The sequence below is a fragment of the Sus scrofa genome, chromosome 2, assembly GCF_054392235.1.
Source record: "Sus scrofa isolate SSC_HxYL_T2T_F1_AM1 chromosome 2, Sscrofa_HxYL_maternal_Yorkshire_Landrace_v2.0, whole genome shotgun sequence".
NCBI lineage: Eukaryota > Metazoa > Chordata > Mammalia > Artiodactyla > Suidae > Sus > Sus scrofa.
In genome coordinates, this window is record NC_139384.1 from 87,968,155 (window position 1) to 87,987,964 (window position 19,810).

The 19,810-nt window shown below is 55.2% G+C and overlaps 3 protein-coding genes across 19 annotated transcripts in view; 1 reads left to right on the forward strand and 2 right to left on the reverse strand.

Annotated features, from left to right (window-relative positions):
- MED16 (mediator complex subunit 16) overlaps positions 1–8,896 on the forward strand; it is a 36,691-nt gene extending 27,795 nt beyond the window's left edge. For 4 of the 14 annotated variants that reach the window (XR_014837862.1, XR_014837851.1, XR_014837853.1 and 1 more), the window contains exons 16-17: positions 7,554–8,299; positions 8,485–8,896. The gene's annotated coding sequence lies outside the window, so the exon portion shown is untranslated. Of the gene's footprint in view, positions 1–7,553 lie in introns of all 14 variants that reach the window. The other 10 variants (XR_014837863.1, XR_014837852.1, XR_014837858.1 and 7 more) reach the window with 6 other exon arrangements.
- PRTN3 (proteinase 3) lies at positions 1,556–4,658 on the reverse strand. 3 transcript variants are annotated; one of them, XM_085013546.1, is made up of 5 exons: positions 4,584–4,658; positions 3,674–3,742; positions 3,189–3,330; positions 2,320–2,550; positions 1,556–1,867 (listed from the first exon to the last, which is right to left on the reverse strand). In XM_085013546.1, coding segments are annotated over exons 2-5 (576 nt in total). In that variant the 5' UTR covers positions 3,676–3,742; positions 4,584–4,658; the 3' UTR covers positions 1,556–1,666. The 3 variants fall into 3 exon arrangements, with proteins under 3 accessions (XP_084869672.1, XP_084869671.1, XP_013850254.1); XM_085013545.1 differs by having other exon boundaries at positions 1,556–1,825; positions 3,674–3,839; XM_013994800.3 differs by having other exon boundaries at positions 3,674–3,839.
- Positions 8,897–11,935: 3,039 nt separating the features above from the next.
- On the reverse strand, positions 11,936–14,799 carry AZU1 (azurocidin 1). 2 transcript variants are annotated; one of them, NM_001444869.1, is made up of 5 exons: positions 14,730–14,799; positions 14,338–14,494; positions 13,771–13,912; positions 12,906–13,136; positions 11,936–12,238 (listed from the first exon to the last, which is right to left on the reverse strand). In NM_001444869.1, exons 1-5 carry the CDS (start codon positions 14,785–14,787, stop codon positions 12,086–12,088), a joined length of 741 nt encoding a protein of 246 aa, NP_001431798.1. In that variant the 5' UTR covers positions 14,788–14,799; the 3' UTR covers positions 11,936–12,085. The 2 variants fall into 2 exon arrangements, with proteins under 2 accessions (NP_001431798.1, XP_084865514.1); XM_085009388.1 differs by having other exon boundaries at positions 12,051–12,238; positions 12,906–12,993.
- Positions 14,800–19,810: the final 5,011 nt, after the last annotated feature.

The window sequence follows — 19,810 nt, forward strand, 5'->3', positions numbered from 1 at the left end:
TCCCCTTCTTGGGTGTGATCTTTTTTATTTTTGTGGCCCCACCTGGGGCATATGGAAGTTCCCCGGCCAGGGATTGAATCCAAGCCACAGCTGCATGCCAGATCCTTAACCCACTGTGCAGGGGATCTGAACCCATGCCTCAGCAGCTGCCCCAGCCACTGTCATCAGCTTCTTAACCCACTGTGCCATGGTAGGAACTCCTTGGGTCTGATCTTTGCTGGACAGAACTTTTCCTCTGACTCATCATATTCTCTCTCTCTCTCACACACACACACAAGCACACACGCACGCACATCTTTGCTGGGCAGAACTTTCCTGACTCATCATTCTCTCTCTCTCTCACATACACACACACACTCACACATATTACACACACACACGCTGATGGAAAATAGAAAACACCCAGGGCTGTTTTGTCTGAGTCTTTGAGTTCCCATCAATGGCCTCAATCCAACATTCCCTCCAGCAAACCTCATTTACCCCCATTGCTGGGCACCAGAAGTCCCCCTGGGCTTTTTATAGCTATCACTTCCCGCCTTAAGCCCATGGGAAATGTGGGGAATTCCCAGCATTCCCCAACACTGATTGGCATACACTTCCCAGGATTCAGACTTGTCCCTCATCTCAACACATGCTAGCTCCTGATGGTGCTGTAAACCAGTCTCAGCTCCTCCCCTGGGATGGTTAGCTGAGGTGTCACAGGCCAGGGAATTCTGGCTCTTGCTTGAATTTGCACGCTGCCACCAGGTGGCAGCAGAGTAAACCTATAACAAAAGAGCTGCCTTCCAGCTCTGCTGTGTCCCTCCTGTGAGCTGGTGGGTGGGGTCCTTCTCCCTGAACCTCAGTTGCCGCATTCCCCGGCCACTTGCCTTCTCCGCAACTGGCCAATTACCCCTACCTCTGCCTGGCCTTAGCCCTCTCCTCTAGTCAGTTCATTCCAGAGCCCTGCCTGCCCTGGCCCACCCCTTCCTGACCTGCCACCTCCCTCACACAGCTTGCCTTGCTGTCCCCCACATCCCCAAGTTTGCCCTGACACAGGGCCCTTGCACTTCCTGTGCCTTGCCTGGCAAGTCTTCTCCTTTCGTTCCTGTTCTCACATTAGGGGTCAGCTCAGGCATTGTTGCCCCCTCCAGGTTGCCTCCCTGATAGCCTTTCTGCTTCCTGGCTGGCTCAGGAGCCCCACAGGCCCTGGGCACATCCCATGTTATGACAGCTTGGTCCTCAAGCAGCTGCAGAGCTGGGGGACACAGAGCCAGACAGGACACCCCCAGCCCCAAGGCCAGGGTGGGGCTCCTTGGACACTTCTAGGAAATGTCTGGGGTGACTCCATTTTCCAGATGTGGAAACTGAGGCACAGAGATGGCAGTAACTTGCCCAGGGTCACACATTTTTGGGCATCTGGGGAGTGGGCTTCACTGTGACCTGGGGCCTCCTCCAGCCTCCAGGCCTCTGTTCCAACCCCCACCCTGTGTTCAGGGTTTGGGGACTGGGATGCTGAGGACCCTGGGCCCTCTCCCCCACATCTTCCTGTGGGAAGGACACACAGGAGTCAGGGGGCGTTTCAGCTTTTATTGACAGCTCAGTGGGGCTGGAGCCAAGGGCATGGGGGTGCAGGGGGTGGTCACAGGATCAGAAGCAGACCTGCCGCCTCTGTCACAGCTCGGCCTCAGCGCCTGTGGGGGTTCTGGTTGGGGGCTCCAGGGCCGTCCTCGCCCCCCACGCTCCTCAGCACAGAGTGGATCCAGTTCACGTAGAGAGCAACCCGGGCAAAGAAGTCTGGGAACTGGCCAGTGGCGCATCCCCGGATGACGAAAGAGTCCACGCCCTGGAGGACGCCGTCGCAGATCAAGGGGCCACCCGAGTCCCCCTGGGGAGGGGGCAGGTCGGTCATTCACCCAGCCTCGGGTCCAGCATCAATGGGGCTCTCTCAAGGGAAGGGGCCATTTAAGGATGAAACCTTTTCAGTGTGAGGTTTCCTTTAAGGCACATGGGTGAGAGGGAAATGAGGCCCCTGTGGGGGAGAGTGGGCATTTATTGGCCCCTTGCTGTATACCTGGATCCCAGGATTCTGGGTGTGGCCCCTAGAGCAAGGCTGGGTGGGTAAACCCACACCTCCCCCAGGTTCGACAGGAGCACCCACACTGGGCTGAGGCAGTTCCACAGGTCATCCTGCGAACCCTCGCTGAGAGTGTGCCCACCTTCCAGATGGGGGCCCGGAGCCCAGCCTGCCACAGCTCAGTGAGGAGAAGGCAGGATTGGGCCCAGCTGTCCGCCCACTCCCTCCCCTGGTGGGCCCTGGAGCCCCCTGCAGGTACATACGAAGCAGATGCCAGCGCTGCGTTGGGGCACAAATGTGCACACGTTCTGTGGCCGGCACAGGAAAGTGACCACGGTAACATTGAGCTCCTGCAGAACCCGGGGCTGTGGCTCAAGGGTGCCCAGGCGGCCCCAGCCCATGGCCAGGCACCGGGTGCCGTGGGGCAGCAGCTGGTCCTGCTGGGGGAGCTGGGCCACAGCAACCTGGGTGTTGAGGGTGGCCGGGCGGTCCAGCTAGGGCAGAGGGTGGTAGGTAGGTAGTGAGCCCCCAGCTCCAGGAGCCTCCTCCACCCACTGAGCAGCTCAAAGTGCTTCCACGGGTCTTTGCGCCTGCTCTTCTTTCTGCCTGGCCCCTCCCCTGCCTCAGGCTCTACCTCGGTGGTCACCTCCTCCAGGGTGTCTGCACTGGTCCTTCTCCAAACCTTCCAGGGTTCAGTTTTACCTTCTGAGACCATGAGCCTCCCCTTGGCAGCTTTAGTCACTGTTGCATTCATTCACTTACACAGCATTTATTGAGTACCAACTGTATGCTTGGTCCTGTGCCAAGCCTTGAGGAGCTACTCTTTTGGGGTGGTAGGGGGTATAGTCAAGGGAGATACAGACCAGGGTGAACAGTGAATCGGGGGTGGGGGCAGCTATCACTCAAGTATTGGGGGAGGGGAAGCCTCCCCGAGAAGCCAAGTTTGTACCAAGGCTGGGGTGCGGGGACACAGCTGGGCAGAAGTGGGGAGGCAGCAGGTGTCCCACATGCTGAAAAGTGGCAAATGGCTGTCTCCCCAGCAGGCCATCGGTATCCCAGCCATGTCCCACACCCCCGGGGCACAGCAGGAACCGACTGCGACCTCGAGGCCCTGCTGGCCCCACCCACCCACCTGCAGGAGGAGAACATCGTTGAGCTTTTGCTGTGGGTCATAGTTGTTCTCAAATAGGCGGGCGATCCTGAAAATCTGCTGGGTGGGCTCTGGGGTCTGCAGGTTGTGGGCCCCCAGCACCACATTCACCCGTGTGGGGTTCCTGTGGGTCAGGGCGCTCATTGTTTGTCCCTTAGCCCCTGAGCCCCACCTGCACCCCCCACCCCTTCCTGAGGATGCAGCCCCTCAGTGCCTCCCCACCGCGGCCCCAGGGAGACCCCACTGCCCCCTCGGCATCGCGCCCCAGGGGTTGGACCCCTGACTTGAGCCTCACGCTCCTGGGGCATGGCGGGGGAGGGGGGGTGGCAGGTGGGAGAGCAGGGAAGGTGCTGCCCCATTTGGAATGGGAGGGTTGGGCAGATGGAAAGGGTGAGACCAGGTGAGGTGGGGGCTCCCCTGGACCAGGGCCACCCCACCCCGCCCCGCCCCCACGCAGGAGCACTCACATGGTGTTCAGGCAGTGGGCTGCGGTCAGCACGAAGCTTGGGTGGATCAAGGTGCCCCCACAGAAGTGGCTGTTGGGGGGCCAGGGCAGTTGCAGCGATGCCACATAGGGGCGTGAGTGGGGCTGGGCTTCCTGCCCACCCACGATCTCCACGGCCCGAGCTGCACCTGGGGATACCTGGGTCAGCGGCCCTCACCTGACCCCCCAACCCAGGGCACCCAATGGGGGAGAGCAGAGCTGCAGTGGGACCCCCAGGCCCAGGACCCCTCCGAGCCTCTGTTTCCCCATCTGCAAATTGTGGATCCCGTGGTAGCAGAGAGGGCCTGGGGTCTGCTGGAGGAAACGGGGCTGTGCTTTGGGACAGTTAGCACTGGGGCCAGAGAGCCCAGTGATCATTATCATTATTGTTCCTGAAGGTTCCCCAGCCTGGAGGTCAGAAGGTTTTTAAGGAGCTGGGGTGGGGAGCTGCACATTTTCCAGATGAACAAACTAAGGCCTGGAAAAGCGTCATCGGGGGTGAGGGCAGAGGGGCTCTCTAACTTCTATTCTTCCTCGACGCTGGCAGCATTCATCCTCTGACACACTTATTCGTGCATGCACACTTACTGAGCTTGTGTGTGCCAGGCACTGTCCTGGAGTTCTGCCCTAGGACACCTCCCCAGGGCAGGGGTTGGGGGAGGTCTAGGTTTCGTCCAGTTTGCAGATGGGGAAACGGAGCTGAATAGCCCAGGGCTCGCCTTGCTCTCATGCTCCCCTCTGCTTCATCCTGAGCAGCCAGCGGAGGCCTGCTCGGCCTACCTCGGTCTCCCCATCTGATCTGTGGGGGACATTGGACTGGCTGGTGTGGGTGGACACTCCCCTTAATCCGATGGGCCTAGGCAATGGGACAGACGGACACGGACCCCACTCACCACCCAGCAGCAGGGCCAGCAGGACAGGGGCGAGGGCAGGGCTGGAAGGTCTACAGCTTCGGGTCATGGTCGGACAATTCCCCCTGCTGGCTGCCCCCTCTTATAGCCCCGATTCAGGAGGCCGTTGGGTTGCCCCACACTGGGGCCGGGCATCCCCACTTCCTTCTTCCAGCTCTGGGGTCAGAGCTGCACCCCAGGAAGGACGAGGGGCTTCAGGCTCTGGGCTCTGGCTCCTCAGAGAAGTGTGGGAAGCTAGGTGGTGGCCACCTACCTCATGCAAGCAGTCCTGGGGCGGGCAGGGCAGGGGGCCGCAGCCCTCAGAGTTACACAGGCCCCCACTTCCCAGGGGACACTGCCTCCCCCCTCAGGTCCCCACAGCCCCAGCAAGGCAGGATGTTGCCGGCAATTGCAGGGTCTGGAGGGAGTCCACTCAGCAAACCAGAAAGGGAGGGGTCTCAGCCAGGGGCCTCCTGAGACCCACAGGAGTATCTGTTCTGACTCTGTCTGGGGCATTTGCTTTTCCCTCTAAGGCAGAGCTCTCACTGGGGGCAGTTCCTCCCCCAGCGGACAGACAGGGACACCTGTAGTTATCACGGTGCCGTCAGGGGGCTCCTGGCATCACGTGGTAGGGGCAGTGATGCTGGCTCACCCCTCAGAGCCCAGGACTGCCTGGCATAGAGGATGCTCTAGCCCCGTGTCAGTGGGAGTGGTGGTGAGGCAGGGGTTCTGGTGCAGAGGAGACATGCATTTATTTATGGACTTATTCATAACTGCCTCATTATCATGAAAAACATTGACCTACAGAAACATAGATAGAAGAGCTCACTGAATTGGAGGCCAAAAAACAAGTGTTTCAACTTTTTCTTTTGAGGTCATTTCATGTTTACAGAAATCCACAGGATTCCCGGATTTGCAGCCCCAGCTTCCCCGGGGCCACATGGATCCCCTCCACAGGCCTCTGCAGTGCACAACCAGGACCCCCTTACGTCTCCTGGCATTGGAGCTCTGTTCCTCGGGCCCTTTCTTTGGCGGAGGACTGGGAGGGGTCCTGGGAAGGGCCCCCACGCTAAAGGGGGTCTGTGTCCTTGATAGGAAGCGTGCAGACTCCGGGTCCCTCTGTCACCAAGTGACCTTTTCCCCCCTGGGATCCATGAGGATCTTCTGGGGGATCTTCTGAGCCAAGAACAGCCTGACCTGCATTCTGCCCCTGAGGACTCCTGCCAGTAGCGGCGCCCACCAGCTCCCAATCCCTGCTCCCCTGCTCCCCTGCTCATCAGCCGAGCACTTGGAAATGGCCCCTAGGCCCCCAGTCAGCGCCCAACAGGCACCCACAGAAACCCTGAGTTGCTGTTGAGTTTCAGAACTGGTTTTTCTCATTGGCTGAGAACATCTTTGCAACCAACCCAGGGAGGGCAGGCTGCTTGGTGCCTCAGTTTCCCAACCTGTACAGTGGGGTGGTCCACCCTCCTAGGCGACCGTGGGAGGAGTCTATCCGTCAAGTCTCTGGAAGGTGCTGGGCACACAGTGAGGGCAAGGGCAGTGCATGTGCCAGCCTGGGTACTGTCACTGTCACCCTGTCAAACCCTTACCTTTACTGCCATGCCTCTCCGCAATCTCTGCTTAGTCCACTCAGCACCTGGGCTGGGTCAACCCGCGACTTCCTCAGACCCAGGCTCCTCTGGGAGCAAGCAATGGGCAGTTACACTCCAGGCTCCGGAGCCGCTTGCCTGGGCTCAAATTTCTGCTGTGCTTTGTGATTCTGGGCGGGAAATGCCACCTCTCTGGGCTTTGGTTTCCCCATCTGTTAATAATGGTAGCGATGGGAACATCCCCATCTCAGGGATTAACCTACCTGATACAGGTAAGAGCTCAATTAAGGAGTTCCCTCTCTGGTGCAGTGGGATCGGTGGCATCTTCGCAGTGCCAGGATGCAGGTTCGACCCCCAGCCCAACACAGTGGGTTAAAGGATCTGGCGTTGCCACAGCTGTGGCATAGGTTGCAGCTGCAGCTCAGATCTGATCCCTGGCCCAGGAACTTCCATATGCAGCTGGGCAGCCAAAACAAGAAAAAAAGGGCTCAGTTAACCCTCAGCTGTTGAAAGGGGACACAGACTCAGCCGTGAAAAGGAGAGAAGCCCCGACATTCCTACCACATGGATGGACTCTGAGACCACGATGCTCAGAGAGAGAAGCAGACACAGAAGGACACACAGTGTGTGGCTCCATGGACGGGAAACATCCAGAACAGGCACATCCAGAGACAGAGAGTGGGTTCCTATTTGTCAGGAGCTGGGGGGGGGGGGATCTGGGAGTGACTACTGATGATGAAGATGGGACTTTTTTTTAGGGTGATGGAATGTTCTGGAAATAGCTATGGTGGTTGTACAACCCTGTGGCTACCAGATACCACCGAACTATTAAATGGGTGAGCTGTTCGATATCTGAAGTACATGTCAATAAAACTTTAACCAAAAAAGAAGAAGAAACACTCGAATACAAGCTTGCTAGAATAACTGCCCACTGGCTTGGAGCCAGGAGCTTCCCTGGGGGATCATGGCATCAGCGAAGGCAGGAGGATGGCCCCAGGTCCCCTCTCTGCTCCTGGGGTTGGTCACCTGGCCTGGAGTGGGGGAGTGCAGGGGTGGGGAGCTGCCTGAAGGTGGAGGCTTGCATGGTTCTGGGTGGAGAACTAGGGGTCGTGGGGTGCCCTGGGGGTGTGACTGAGAGGGAACCTTCTGGGGCCTCTGGGGGTCGGCTGGCTGGTGGAGGGGAAGTGGGGCTGGAGCTGCAGCCTTGGCCCCTTCCCGCTCCAACCGTAGGTGGCGCAACAGGCAACGGCCTCAGGCCCAGCCGGGAATGGGGCGGGGAGGGGGCCAAGCAGGGCTTAAGTGGACCCGCCCAGCTTGGAGGGGAGGATAGCAGGAGAGGCTCAACTTGGTGTCTCTTTCTCTTTCCCTCTTCTTTCTCAAGGGTGCCGTGTTTGGGGCTACCTGCTGGGACCATATGCCCTTGGACCCAATCCCCCTGGGGCCTCAGCCTCACCTTCGGAACAATGGGCAGATGGTGACTTGACCTAAGTCCAGGTGGGGTCCCTGGACCATTCTAGGCTTCTGAGCCATGGACGTTCCTCTCCGGGCCTCAGTTTCTCCTTGCAAAACAGGACCCATTATGAACCTACAATTCCACTTTTGGGTACATGTGCAGAACATTGAACATTGGGGTTCAAACAAAACTCACATGTCCTCCTTGCACGGGAGCATCACTCAGCCTGAAAAGGAGAGAAGCATCGACACTCCTACCACATGGATGGACCTGGAGACCTGGAGACCACTATGCTCAGGGAGAGAAGGACACACGGCGTGGGGTGCCATGGATGGGAAAAGTCCAGAACAGGCACAGTCACAGAGAGTGGGTTCCTGGTTGTCAAGGGGTGGGAGTGACTGCTCATGTGGATGGGGCTGCCTTTTGGGGGGAAGAAACGTCTGGAATTAGAGGTGATGGTTGCACAACATAGTGAGTTCTCTAAAAACTACTGAATTGTACACTTTATTATTATTTTTTTTGTCTTTTTTTTTTCAGGGCCGGCATATGGAAGTTCCCTGGCTAGGGGTTGAATCAGAGCTGTGGCTGTCAGCCTACACCAGAGCAACTCGGGATCCAAGCTGCATGCCACAGCTCATGTGACCTAAGGCAACAGCAGATCCTTAACTCACTGAGCAAGGCCAGGGATCGAACCTTTGTCCTTCCTCATGGATACTAGTCAGATTCATTTCCACTGAGCCACAAGGGGAACTCCCTACACTTTAAAAGAATGAATTTTGGGAGTTCCCCTTGTGGCTCAGCAGTAATGAACCTGACTGGTATCCATGAGGATGCCAGTTGGATCCCTGGCCTTGCTCAGTGGGTTAAGGATCCAGCTTTGCTATGCACTGTGGTTTAGGTTGCAGATGTGGCCAGATCCTATGTGGCTGTGATGTAGACTGGCAGCTGCAGCTCCAATTGGACTCCTAGCCTGGGAAATTTCATGTGCCACACGAGCAGCTCTAAAAAGAAAAAAAAAAAAAAAGAATTTTGGAGTTCCCACTGTGGTGCAGCCAGCACTGTCTCTGTGGGGAAGTGCAGGTTCAATTCCTGGGCACAGCGTAGTGGTTTAAGGATCCTGTGTTGTCACTGCTGTGGCACAGCTTCCACCCCTGGCTAGGGAACTTCCGAATGCCACTGAGGAGGCAAAAAAACAAAAAAACCCAAAACCAAAAAACAAATTAATTTTCCATTATGTGAATTTCACCTCAATAAATTATTTTTGAATGGTTTTTTTTTTTTTCACCTCAATAAATTATTGAAACAAAAAACCCCAGCCCCTTGGACTAGGACTGTGGAAGGAGGGCCAGGCACACAGCTGGTACGCAATGAGCCTCAGCACCACCACGAGGATGAGGATGGCAGTTCTCTGGGCCTCACTTTCCCCTCTTGTAAAACGGCTTGATAGCAACACGACCAACCTCGGTGGCAGGTCATTCTGGGCGACCACCTAGGGCTTCTGGAGGCAGCGGGGGCGGGGGCGGAATGGGAGGCGCCGGGGTCAGGGCAGGGGGCTCGGGGCTCCACGGAGCCCCACACAACCCAGCCGGGGCGGACCTCTGACCCCTCCGAGCCCCTCTCCTCACCGGTGTGTGGGGCGGCTGCGGGGGTGGGGGGTGGGGAGGGGAGAAGGGCGGAGCTGCGCGATCCCGTTTCCAGGCCGACGGGACATGCCTCTTAGCGGCTGGGCTTTGTGTTCTCCCCCCGGGGGAGTCTGCGGTTTCTCCTCTCCCCTCCCGCGGTGGTTGGCCTCCTCTTTCCTTCCGGCCACGTGGCAGGAACTGTCCCTGATGCAGAGCCAGGTGACAGGTGGGCAGCCCTCAGAGTGGCGCCTGGTTCAAGTGCCCGGACCCGTCGCAGCCCACCCCCCCCCCCCCCGAAGCAGAGGCGACCCCGCGGGGTCCTTGCTCCGTCTGGACCGCAGGCCTCGCGCTCACTCCGCGCTTAAAAATCCCCCTCCCATGGAGTTCCCGTCGTGGCGCAGTGGTTAACGAATCCGACTAAGAACCATGAGGTTGCGGGTTCGGTCCCTGCCCTTGCTCAGTGGGTTAACGATCCGGCGTTGCCGTGAGCTGTGGTGTGGGTTGCAGACGCGGCTCGGATCCCGCGTTGCTGTGGCTCTGGCGTAGGCGGGTGGCTACAGCTCCGATTCAACCCCTAGCCTGGGAACCTCCATATGCCGCGGGAGCGGCCCAAGAAATAGCAACAACAACAACAACAACAAAAAGACAAAAGACCAAAAAAAAAAAAAAAAATCCCCCGCCCAGGGGGCGAGCTGGCGTTTCAACGGTGGGGGCAGAGGGAGGGTGTTTCCACATCTTCAAAAACCTTCTGTTTCTTTGTGGTGAACTGTCTACCTCCTTTACACGGTTGTTTTGTTTTGTTTTGTTTTGTTTACTCCTGGGCTCTTGTTTTTTATCTTATCGATTTTAGATGCCCGTTATATATATTCTATTATAAGCACATAAAATAAAAATATGTATATACTATGAATATTAATATTCACACAACGGATTTGCTATAATTACATTTTATTGTTATCATGATTTTAAAAATACCTATATAATATGTAATAAATACTAACATATAATGTAATGAGTGATTTAATTTTTATTTTTTATTGGAGTTCCCCGTCGTGGCTCAGTGGTTAACGAATCCGACTAGGAACCATGAGGTTTCAGGTTCCATCCCTGGCCTTGCTCAGTGGGTTAAGGATCCATCATTGCTGTGGCTGTGGCATAGGTCAGCAGCTGTAGCTCCGATTAGACCCCTAACCTGGGAACCTCCATATGCCGCGAGTGCGGCCTTAGAAAGACAAAAAAAAGATCAAAAATTTATTTATTTATTTATTTTTTTATGCCCACACCTGTGGCATATGGAAGTTCCTGAGCCAGGGATTGAATCTGAGCTGCAGCTGCAGCAACATCAGATCCTTTAACACTGCTCCACAGGGGAAGTCCCCATTTTTATTTTAATAAAACAATTTTATTCAGTTTAATAGACTATTATATACATTATTTATTTTTATTTTTATTTTTATTTGTCTTTTTTTTTTCTGTCCTTTTTAGGGCCACACCTGTGGCATATGGAGGTTCCAGGTTAGGGGTCTAATCGGAGCTACAGCTGCTGGCCTACACCACAGCCACAGCAACACCAGATCCTTAACCCACTGAGCAAGGCCAGGGATGGAAACTGCAACCTCGTGGTTCCTAGTCGGATTCATTTCCGCTGCGCCACAATGGGAGCTCCTATGTTCATTATTTTATATATCATTTATTCAATTATGTTTATGTTTTGTTATCTATACATTTTTATTGTCTTATCTATTATTTATATAACTTTGTGTATTACTTAATATCTATATTTTAGTTCTTTCCGCATGGCTCTTTAACCTGTGTTTCAAGTGGCAAATCATCTAAAGCCAGTTTCCTGTGGTCTTTTGACTTTGCTGCACAATACGTAGTTAGGCCTCTATCCCGGGGTTGCACATGCTTGGATTCAAGCAACCTCAGATTGAAAATATTTTGTTTGTTTGTTTCTTGCTTTTTAGGGCCACACTCGTGGCATATGGAGGTTCCCAAGCCAGGAATTGGAGCTACAGCTGCCAGCCTACACCACAGCCACAGCAACACAGGATCTGAGCCATGCCTGTGACCTACACCACAGTGCGCAGCAATTCTGGATCCTTAACCCACTGAATGAGGCCAGGGATCAAACCTGCAACCTCATGGTTACTAGTCAGATTCATTCACAGATCAAAAATATTTGAAAAAAAAATGTCCAGGAAGTTCTAAAAAGCAAGACTTGAATTTGCTGTGCAGGCAACTATTTGCACAGTATTTGCACTGTATCCGGTATTGTAAGTCATCTAGTCCAGAAGGATGTATGCAAGTTATGGGCACATATTACACATAAGGGTCTTGAGCATGGTGGGTTTTGGTTTTCCATGGGGTGCCTAAAGCTAAGCCCCTGCAGACACTGAGGGGTGACTATATTCTCCACCAAAATGGGAGAAGGTTAAGGGGGCCTGGAATCTCTCAGATTTGGGTTCAAAGCCCACTCTGGCTCTGTGACCTCAGGTGAGTCACCCAACATCTCTGAGCCCTGGTGCCACCTCTGTGGGTGCAGATCACAAGAGCCCCTGGTTCTCAGGGTGAATTCAGTGAGTGGAAGCCCCACGGGGTGGGTGCCATTAATGCGGGTAGATGTTCATGCACTCGGCCCCCAGCCCCTGTCCGCCCCCGCAAAGCAAATATCAGGGGCTGCGGAGAGAATGGTAACAGCTTCTTTATTACAGCCTCGACAGAGCGGTCCAGGATGGGGCTTTGGGATGGGACACGCAGCGCGGGAGGTGTGGCAGTGGGGGCAGGGCTCCAGGGGGCTAACAGGCCCCCCTCCCACGGGCTCGGCGAGGGGATCCTTCAGGCCGGCGGGTTGTTGAGAACTGAATCAATCCAATTTCTGAAGAGCGCCACGCGGGTGAAGAAGCCGGAGCTCCTGCGGAAACGCCTCCGGAGGAAGGAGGCCACGCCCTGCGCCAGGCCGTTGCAGACGAGGGGGGTGCCTCTGTCTCCCTGCAGGGGCGGCACCAGTCAGGGCGCCCCTCCCTCCACTCCCGCCAGAACCCCGGCTCCGACAGAGCCCTTTCGTGCTTCTGCAGCCCACGTCCTGTTCCAACTCCTGGTGGTTTGCACGTGCTGTTCCCTCTCCCTGCACGCTCTTCCCTCACCTTTGCTGGGCTTACTCGAAGCTCAGATCTCCAACGCTCCCAGGAACTTCCTGACGCTCCAGGCTGGGCCTGTCCTGTGCATGCCCCCCCCCTTTCTTTTCTTTTTGGGCGGCCCCATGGGCCACAGTTGCAACCTATGCTGCAGTTGGGGCAATGAGGGATCCTTTAACCCACTATGCAAACCAGGGGATCGAACCTGCGTCCTGGAGCTGGGACTACATCATGGGGGAACTCCTGCACATCTCCTGTCACCTTGCTACCTGTCTGACTCCCCCCGACCACAAGGTCTGGGAACTCCTGGCTCCAGAAGGGCAGGCTTTGTTCACTTCCCTGTTGTGTCTCCAGCCCCCACCAGGGCTTGGCTTGCAGTGTTTCATAAATAGGGTCTCTCAGGCTGTTAAAATGCTCAGTGTTTGAAACAGCTGATTCTAACTCCACACTTAATCCCAGGGCCCTGTCTTGGACTGCCTTTCTCCCACCAGGAGCTCATGACCTCTCCACACGGCTCCTACCTGGCTGATGCGGCCCCGGCGGCTGAAGACACCAATGCACATGTCTCTGGGGAGACACGGGTTTGAGGTCACGGTGACATTGAGCACCCTTGGGAAGCGGGAGAAAAGCCTCCTAAGCCGCTGGGTCCCCCAGCCCGCAACTTGGCAGTTGGTGCCAGCTTCCACTGTGGCATTCTGCGGGGGCAGCGGTACCAGGGCCACACTGGGGGTGAGTCTGGCCTCACGGTCCAGCTGGGGAGGGAAAATTGAGTCAGGAGAGGGTGGAACTGGGGATCAGAGCCTCTTGGAGTCATGCTGGGAGCCAGAATGGCAGCAACATGAATTTTGGTCTATAAAGTAGTCTGGTTTCAAATCCCAGCTTAGTAACCTGCTATGGGATCCTCGCCAAGTGACTTTACCTCCCTGGGCCTCTAGTTCCTCCACTATAGAAAGAGAAGGATCAAGCATTCCTACTGTGAAGTGGTTGAGAGATCCTGAAAGTGAAGAGCTTGACCAGGAGATGCACATAAAACAAGGTACCATACTCCCCCCTTCCCCGGCATCAGAATGGCCAAAAAAAATTTTTTTTAATTGTAATACCCAGTGTCAGAAAAGATGTGGATAAATGGGTAGGTTAAAATTCTGTTGGGAGGTGGTGTGCAAGTTGTCTCAACTTTTGCAAAGAAATACGTACAAAGAAGCTCATTGTGCTTCTGCCCTAAGAGAAACACCTGGTAACAACTTGCTTTTCCCCCAGTGGAGGCAAGATGAAGGGACTGTGCCCTTTGCCCTTTGATTTAACCACCAGGCTCCTTAACCTTGGCTCATCCCTCCTTAGCCCCTCAGGCTGTCGCCAGCCCCTGGCCCCACATCACCCTGCACCCACCTGCAGCAGCAGCACATCGTTCAGATTCTGCCGGGGGTCATAGCCGTTCTGGCTGATGCTCCTGATGGAGAATGTCTGCCGGGACTGCTCCTGCTGCCTCAGGTCATAGGCCCCCAGCACCACAGAGGCACTTCCGCTGTTCCTAAGTGGGTGGGGGGTGGGGGGACACACCAGGCTGGGGCAGCCCTGGGAGCTTGTGGGGAAGACCCTGCCCTTTCACAGCCACATTGCCCCTCTGTTTTCAGTTTTTTCTTTGGCTGCGCCCCTGGCATGTGGATGTTCCCGGGCCTGGGATTGAACTGGAGCCACAGCAGTGACAAGGCCAGGTCCTTAACTTGCTAGGCCACCAGGGAACTCCTCTCCACCCCCGTTTTCAGATTGAGACCCTCATGGGGGTAGGCTCTTCCCCTCTTGGGCCCCCCCATTTCCCTCTCCAAGCCCTTCAACCCTTTCCAAGTTCCCCTCCTCTTTGCCAAGCCCCCCCCAACCTACCAGTCCACCCCCTAGTTATGTCCTGAGCTCTCTCCCTCTCTGAGGCCTCCTCCGACCTCGAGGCCCCCTCCTCACTTGCCACGGAAGCAGCTGGCCGCTGTCAGGACGAAGCGGGGATGGACCAGGGCTCCGGCGCAAAAGGGCCTCCCTTGTTTCTGAATGGAGGCCAGAAACGGGAACTCCTGCGGCTGGGCCCTCCTGCCGCCCACAATGTCTGCCAGGGTGGCCAAGCCTGGGGAAGGGGACATTGTAGCTCCCCCAGTCTCAGCCCCATCCCTGGGGAGACCCTGGCCTCCCTTCCCCCAGCCCCTAAAAGGACAGGTATGCACCCTTCCAGGGCCTTTCCCTCCCTGAGTCCTGAGTCCAGGGAAACAGGGGCTGGGGTTGGCTGGTCCCTCCACCCTGGTCTCTCCCCTGCAGCTGGACTGCTGCATAGATGGGGGCCACCAGCTGGGGCAGGCACTCACCAACCCTGGAGGTTGCCAGCAGGCTGGCCAGCAGGGCCAGGAATCTGAGTGCTGGCATGATGGGAACAGCGGGGGGCAGCTGGGATGGTGGTGCCTTATACCCAGTCTCAGCCGTTGGCACCCACACCCTCCCAGGGGCCAGGCCCTCCCAGTGGGGAAAGGGAAGTTGCCCAAGGCCTCCAGAGCCAACTGCTCCTGGGTTGGGCCTGGACACCTCCAACTGCCCATCCGGGCCCTGTCCCCCACTCTGTCCAGGGGAGCCAGGCCTCAGGTATGGGTGACACACAGCCGCACAGCAGAACGTGAGCGTTACTCACGATGCTAGCTTGGTCCAGCTTCCCTGCCTGAGCGCCTGGGCCCCACCACTGCCCACTGGGCCTGGCGGTGAGTCCTGCTGGCTTTTGGGTGTGTGTTTTATTATTATTATTATTATTTTTTTTTTTTGTCTTTTTGCTATTTCTTGGGCAGCTCCTGTGGCATATGGAGGTTCCCAGGCTAGGGGTTGAATCGGAGCTGTAGCCACCCGCCTACGCCAGAGCCACAGCAACGAGGGATCCGAGCCGCGTCTGCAACCTACACCACAGCTCAGGGCAACGCCGGATCCTTAACCCACTGAGCAAGGGCAGGGACCGAACCCGCAACCTCATAGTTCCTAGTCAGATTCGTTAACCACTGCGCCACGATGGGAACTCCTATTTTTTATGTTCTTAAAACAGCTTTATTGGCATATAATTCACCCATCTAAAGGATGCAGGTCGGTGGTTTTTAGTGTCTCCAAAGAGTTTTGCAGCCATCACCATAATGTTAGAACATCCCATCTCCCCAAAAGGGATCCCCGTTCCCATCAGCAGTCATCCTTCCCCCCCCCCCCGGCAACCAGGAACCCCCCCCCCCCCCGTGTCTGTGGATGTGCCTGTTCTGGACGTTTCCCATAAATGGAATCATGGGCTGTGTGGCCTTTCGTGTCCAGCTTTTCACCTCCATGATTTTGGTGGGGTTTTTTGCTCTTTAGGGCCACACCTGCAGCATATGGAGGTTCCCAGGCTAGGGATGGAATTGGAGCTGGAGCTGCCCGCCTACACCACAGCCACAGCAACGCCAGATCCTTAACCCACTGAGTGGGGCCAGGGTTCGAACCCAAATCTTCACGGATACTAGTCAGGTTCTTAACCCACTGAGCTGCAATGGGAACTCCATCTCCTCCAGGATTTTTGTCTGTGGGTGCCTGCCGTCAGTCTGTGCATCTGTAAAGGGGGCAGGCATGGCCAAGGAGTCCCTGGAGCCACATGGTGCTTGACAGGTTATTGCCCCTTCCCCATTCTCGAAGTAGGGTCCTCAGAAGTTTCAGGCGCCGAGGACCTGGGCAAGAGATGAGGCCAAGGAGAAAGGAAAACAAGGCTGAAGTGTTTAAAATATGTAAAGAATTTTTCCAATTCAACAACAAAAAGACAAACCAATTACAAATTGGCAAAGGGTTTGAATAGGCATTTGCCCAAAGATACACAGATGGCCAATGTGCCATGAAAAGATGCGCAAAATGATTACTCATCAGGGAAATGCAACCCAAAACCAGAGTGAGACACCACTTCACACCCTCTAGGATGGCGCCAACAAAAAAGGCAGAACAAATAGTGTTCGCAAGGAGGTGGAGAAACTGGAAATTCATCCATGGCTGGGGGAAGTGTAAAGCCGTGAAGCCTCTGTGGAAAGTCTGGCAGCTCCTCAAAGCCGTCAACACTGAATTATCACATCACTCTACATCCCCCTCCTAGGTGCGTGCCCAAGAGGACTGAAAAGAGAGCCTCGAAATGCTGCATGTACATGCTCACAGTGGCCAAAACATGGACACAACCCAAAAGTTCTGCAACAGACAGATGTGTCCCCCTCACACAGAGCATCACTCAGGCTGAAAAAGACAAAAGACCCGACACTTGCTACCATGTGGACGGACCTGGAGACCACGATGCTCAGTGAGAGAAGCAGATGCAGAAGGACACACAGTGTGGGATTCCACGGATGGGAAACATCCAGAACAGACACATCCACAGAGACAGAGGGTAGGTTTCTGGTTGTCAGGGGCTGGGAAGGATGGGGGTGCCTGCTCTTGGGGATGGGGAGTGGGGGCGCGGTTAGGAGGATAATGGATGAAGGAAATGGGATTTCTCTGGAGGAGATGGAATGTTCCAGAATTAGACTGTGGGGATGGTTGCACAATTCTGTGACTGTTCCAGAAAACAATGGTGGGTATACTTGAAGATGGCTGGTTTATGTTATGTGGACTTCAATTTATTATTTATTTTTATTTTATTTTTTTCCACCTCTTTTGTTGTTGTTTGGTTGGTTGGTTGTCCTGAAGCCTATGGATGTTCCCAGGTCAGGGATCAGATCCTAGCCACAGTTTTGACCTGGGCTGGATCCTTTTTTTTTTTTTTTATTCAATGATTTTATTACATTTATAGTTGTACAATGATCATCACAATCCAATTTTATAGGATTTCCATCCCACAACCCCAGCGCATTCCCCCACCCCCCCGAACTGTCTCCTTTGGAGACCATAGTTTTTCAAAGTTTGTGAGTCAGCGTCTGTTCTGCAAAGAAGTTCTGTCTGTCCTTTTTTCAGATTCCACATGTCAGTGAAAGCATTTGATGTTGGTGTCTCGTATGGCTGACTTCACTTAGCATGATCGTTTCTAGGTCCATCCATGTTGCTAAAAATGCTGGTATTTTGTTCATTTTAATGGCTGAGTAATATTCCATTGTGTATATGTACCACATCTTCTGGATCCACTCCTCTGTTGATGGACATTTAGGTTGTTTCAATGTCTTGGCTATTGAAAATAGCGCTGCAATGAACATCGGAGTACATGTGTCTTTGTGAGTCATGGTTTTCTCTGGATAGATGCCCAGGAGTGGGATTGTTGGATCAAATGGTAGTTCTATTTTTAGTTTTCTGAGGAACCTCCATACTGTTTGCACTAATTTACAATCCCACCAACAGTGTACTAGGGTTCCTTTTTCTCCAGCACTTATTGTTTGTAGGCTTTTTGATGATGGCCATTCTGGCTGGTGTAAGGGGGTATGCTGGATCCTTAACCCACTGTGCGGGGCTGGGGATCAAACCTGCATCCCAGTTCTCCAGAGAGGCCACTGATCCCCTTGTGCCACAGTGGGGACTCCACCTCAATTTTTAAAAATAAGATTTCCAAAGTGACACCACGAGGTTGGGGCTGGTGGTGGACCCTCACATCTCAAGACACCTATTTGTGTCTTGGGCTTTGGGGGCGCTCTTCCAGGCAGGACTGGGGAGGATGTAGGAAGTGGAGATCATGGTGTACTTGGGGTCCCCTGACCAGCCCGAATGTGGGAGCCTGGGGCTCAATCCTGCTACTTGCCAGTGTCCCCCACCTGGCCCCCTCCACCTCTGCCTCAGTCTAACGTTCCCCTCAAGCCTGCTCCCCATCGACACCCTCTCGGGATCCCACTTGTGCATCCTCCCCCCTGAGGCCCCACCTTGCCGCCCAACCTCTGCTCCCATGGACCAGGCTGGCCATGCGAGCAGATCACAGCTGGAGAGGGGGTCAAGTCTGGAGTCCACAGGTCTACCCCTTCCCAGTCAGGTGGCCTCAGGATCCCCTCTCTGGGCCTCAGTTTCCCTGTCTCCGCACGAGGACATGAACAGCCCCACTCCCCCTGCCCCGTGGTGAGCACCTCGGGGGTTAATATGTGCAGTTTTTGAGCAGCGCCTGGGGCTCAGTCCCTCCTGCTGCTCTGAACTCTCCATGGCTCCTGAGTGCCCAGAATTAGGCCCAGGCCTCCTGTTGGGAAGGTGCCATCACAGCCAGCCTTGCCTCATCTTCATCACTGGGGACAGACCAGGAGAAGGACCCCACCGTGATCCTGATATTCCTCCAGACCCTCTTCCAGTCACCCGAGCTGTCAGGAGGGCCCCCAGGACACTTCCCCCAGGAGGCGCCCTAGGGTGATTGCCCCATTCCCCCTCCTCCCACCTCCTGAGAGAGCGTTTGTGGTCACCTTTCAACACTGGGATTCCCAACGGCTGCCCACCCCTCGCTCCACCCCTTGCTGGCTGGGAAACTGAGGCTGGTCGGCATCAGGCCTGGGGAGGCAGTAGAGACAGCCCTGGTGTACCCTCCGCAAGAAGTGGCTTTGTGTCCATTACCAGGTAAGGAAATTGAAGCCCCTGTGGGATTCAAACCCTCTGGACCTCAACCTCAACCACACACATAATCACCTTTGCAAACACATAGAGGAGTTCCCATTGTGGTACAGCAGGTTAAGGATCCCGCACTGCTCCAGCTGAGGCATGAGTCGTGAGAACGTCCATATCCTGCGGGTGCAGCCATTTAAAAAACACGGAGTTCCCCTTGTGGCTCAGCTGAATCGAATCTGACTAGTATCCCTGAGGATGGAGGTTTGATCCCTGGCCTCACTCAGTGGGCTAAGGATCCCACGCTGTGGTGAAGGCTGGCGGCTACAACTCCGATTGAACCCCTAGCCTGGGAACCTCCATATGCCGCCAGAGCGGCTCTAGAAAAGGCAAAAAGCAAAAAGACAAAAAACAAAAAAACAAACAAAAAAAAGCCACAGCCAGGAAGGGGCTGACATGTGAACGTCTTAACGGGGAAAAAGGCCAGTGGCTGCAAACACTGGGTTTAGTGCAGTCCTCACCTCTGATCCTAACTGGAGGCTTAACTGCGGCACTTATTTTTGGGAGGGTCTGTCCCAGTTCTCAGTGGCTCCCCCGTGACTGTACAGGGCCAGGGTTACAGTAGGTGTTCAGGAGACTGTGAAGAAATGAACGGAATAAAATCCTGCCATTTGGGGTCCGGCGACCTTGGGCAGAGATTCCAGTTGTTTCCCCATTCCTAAAATGAGGGTCATCTGGTCCCTACCTGGCATGGCTGAGTGTGGAAAAGAGGAACACCTGCAAACAGCAAGCGCTGTCTAAGTGAGCCTCACGTGAATTCACCACGAGGGCCCTTCCGCCCACCCCGCATCCCCAGCCGTGCGACCTGGCCGCTGGGTGCCTGGACCAGCCGAGCGGAGGGTGGACTGTGGGG

Excerpts from the sequence above, each read along its gene's own strand:
- PRTN3 (XM_013994800.3), bottom strand. The coding sequence starts at position 4,650 with ATGACCCGAAGCTGTAGACCTTCCAGCCCTGCCCTCGCCCCTGTCCTG. Across the intron at positions 2,551-3,188 it reads ACGATGTTCTCCTCCTGCAG|CTGGACCGCCCGGCCACCCT; the intron begins GTGGGTGGGTGG and ends CCTCTGCCCTAG. Across the intron at positions 1,868-2,319 it reads GCAGCGCTGGCATCTGCTTC|GGGGACTCGGGTGGCCCCTT; the intron begins GTATGTACCTGC and ends CCCCCTCCCCAG.
- AZU1 (NM_001444869.1), bottom strand. The coding sequence starts at position 14,787 with ATGCCAGCACTCAGATTCCTGGCCCTGCTGGCCAGCCTGCTGGCAACC. Across the intron at positions 13,137-13,770 it reads ACGATGTGCTGCTGCTGCAG|CTGGACCGTGAGGCCAGACT; the intron begins GTGGGTGCAGGG and ends TTCCCTCCCCAG. Across the intron at positions 12,239-12,905 it reads GCCGGGGCCGCATCAGCCAG|GGAGACAGAGGCACCCCCCT; the intron begins GTAGGAGCCGTG and ends CCGCCCCTGCAG.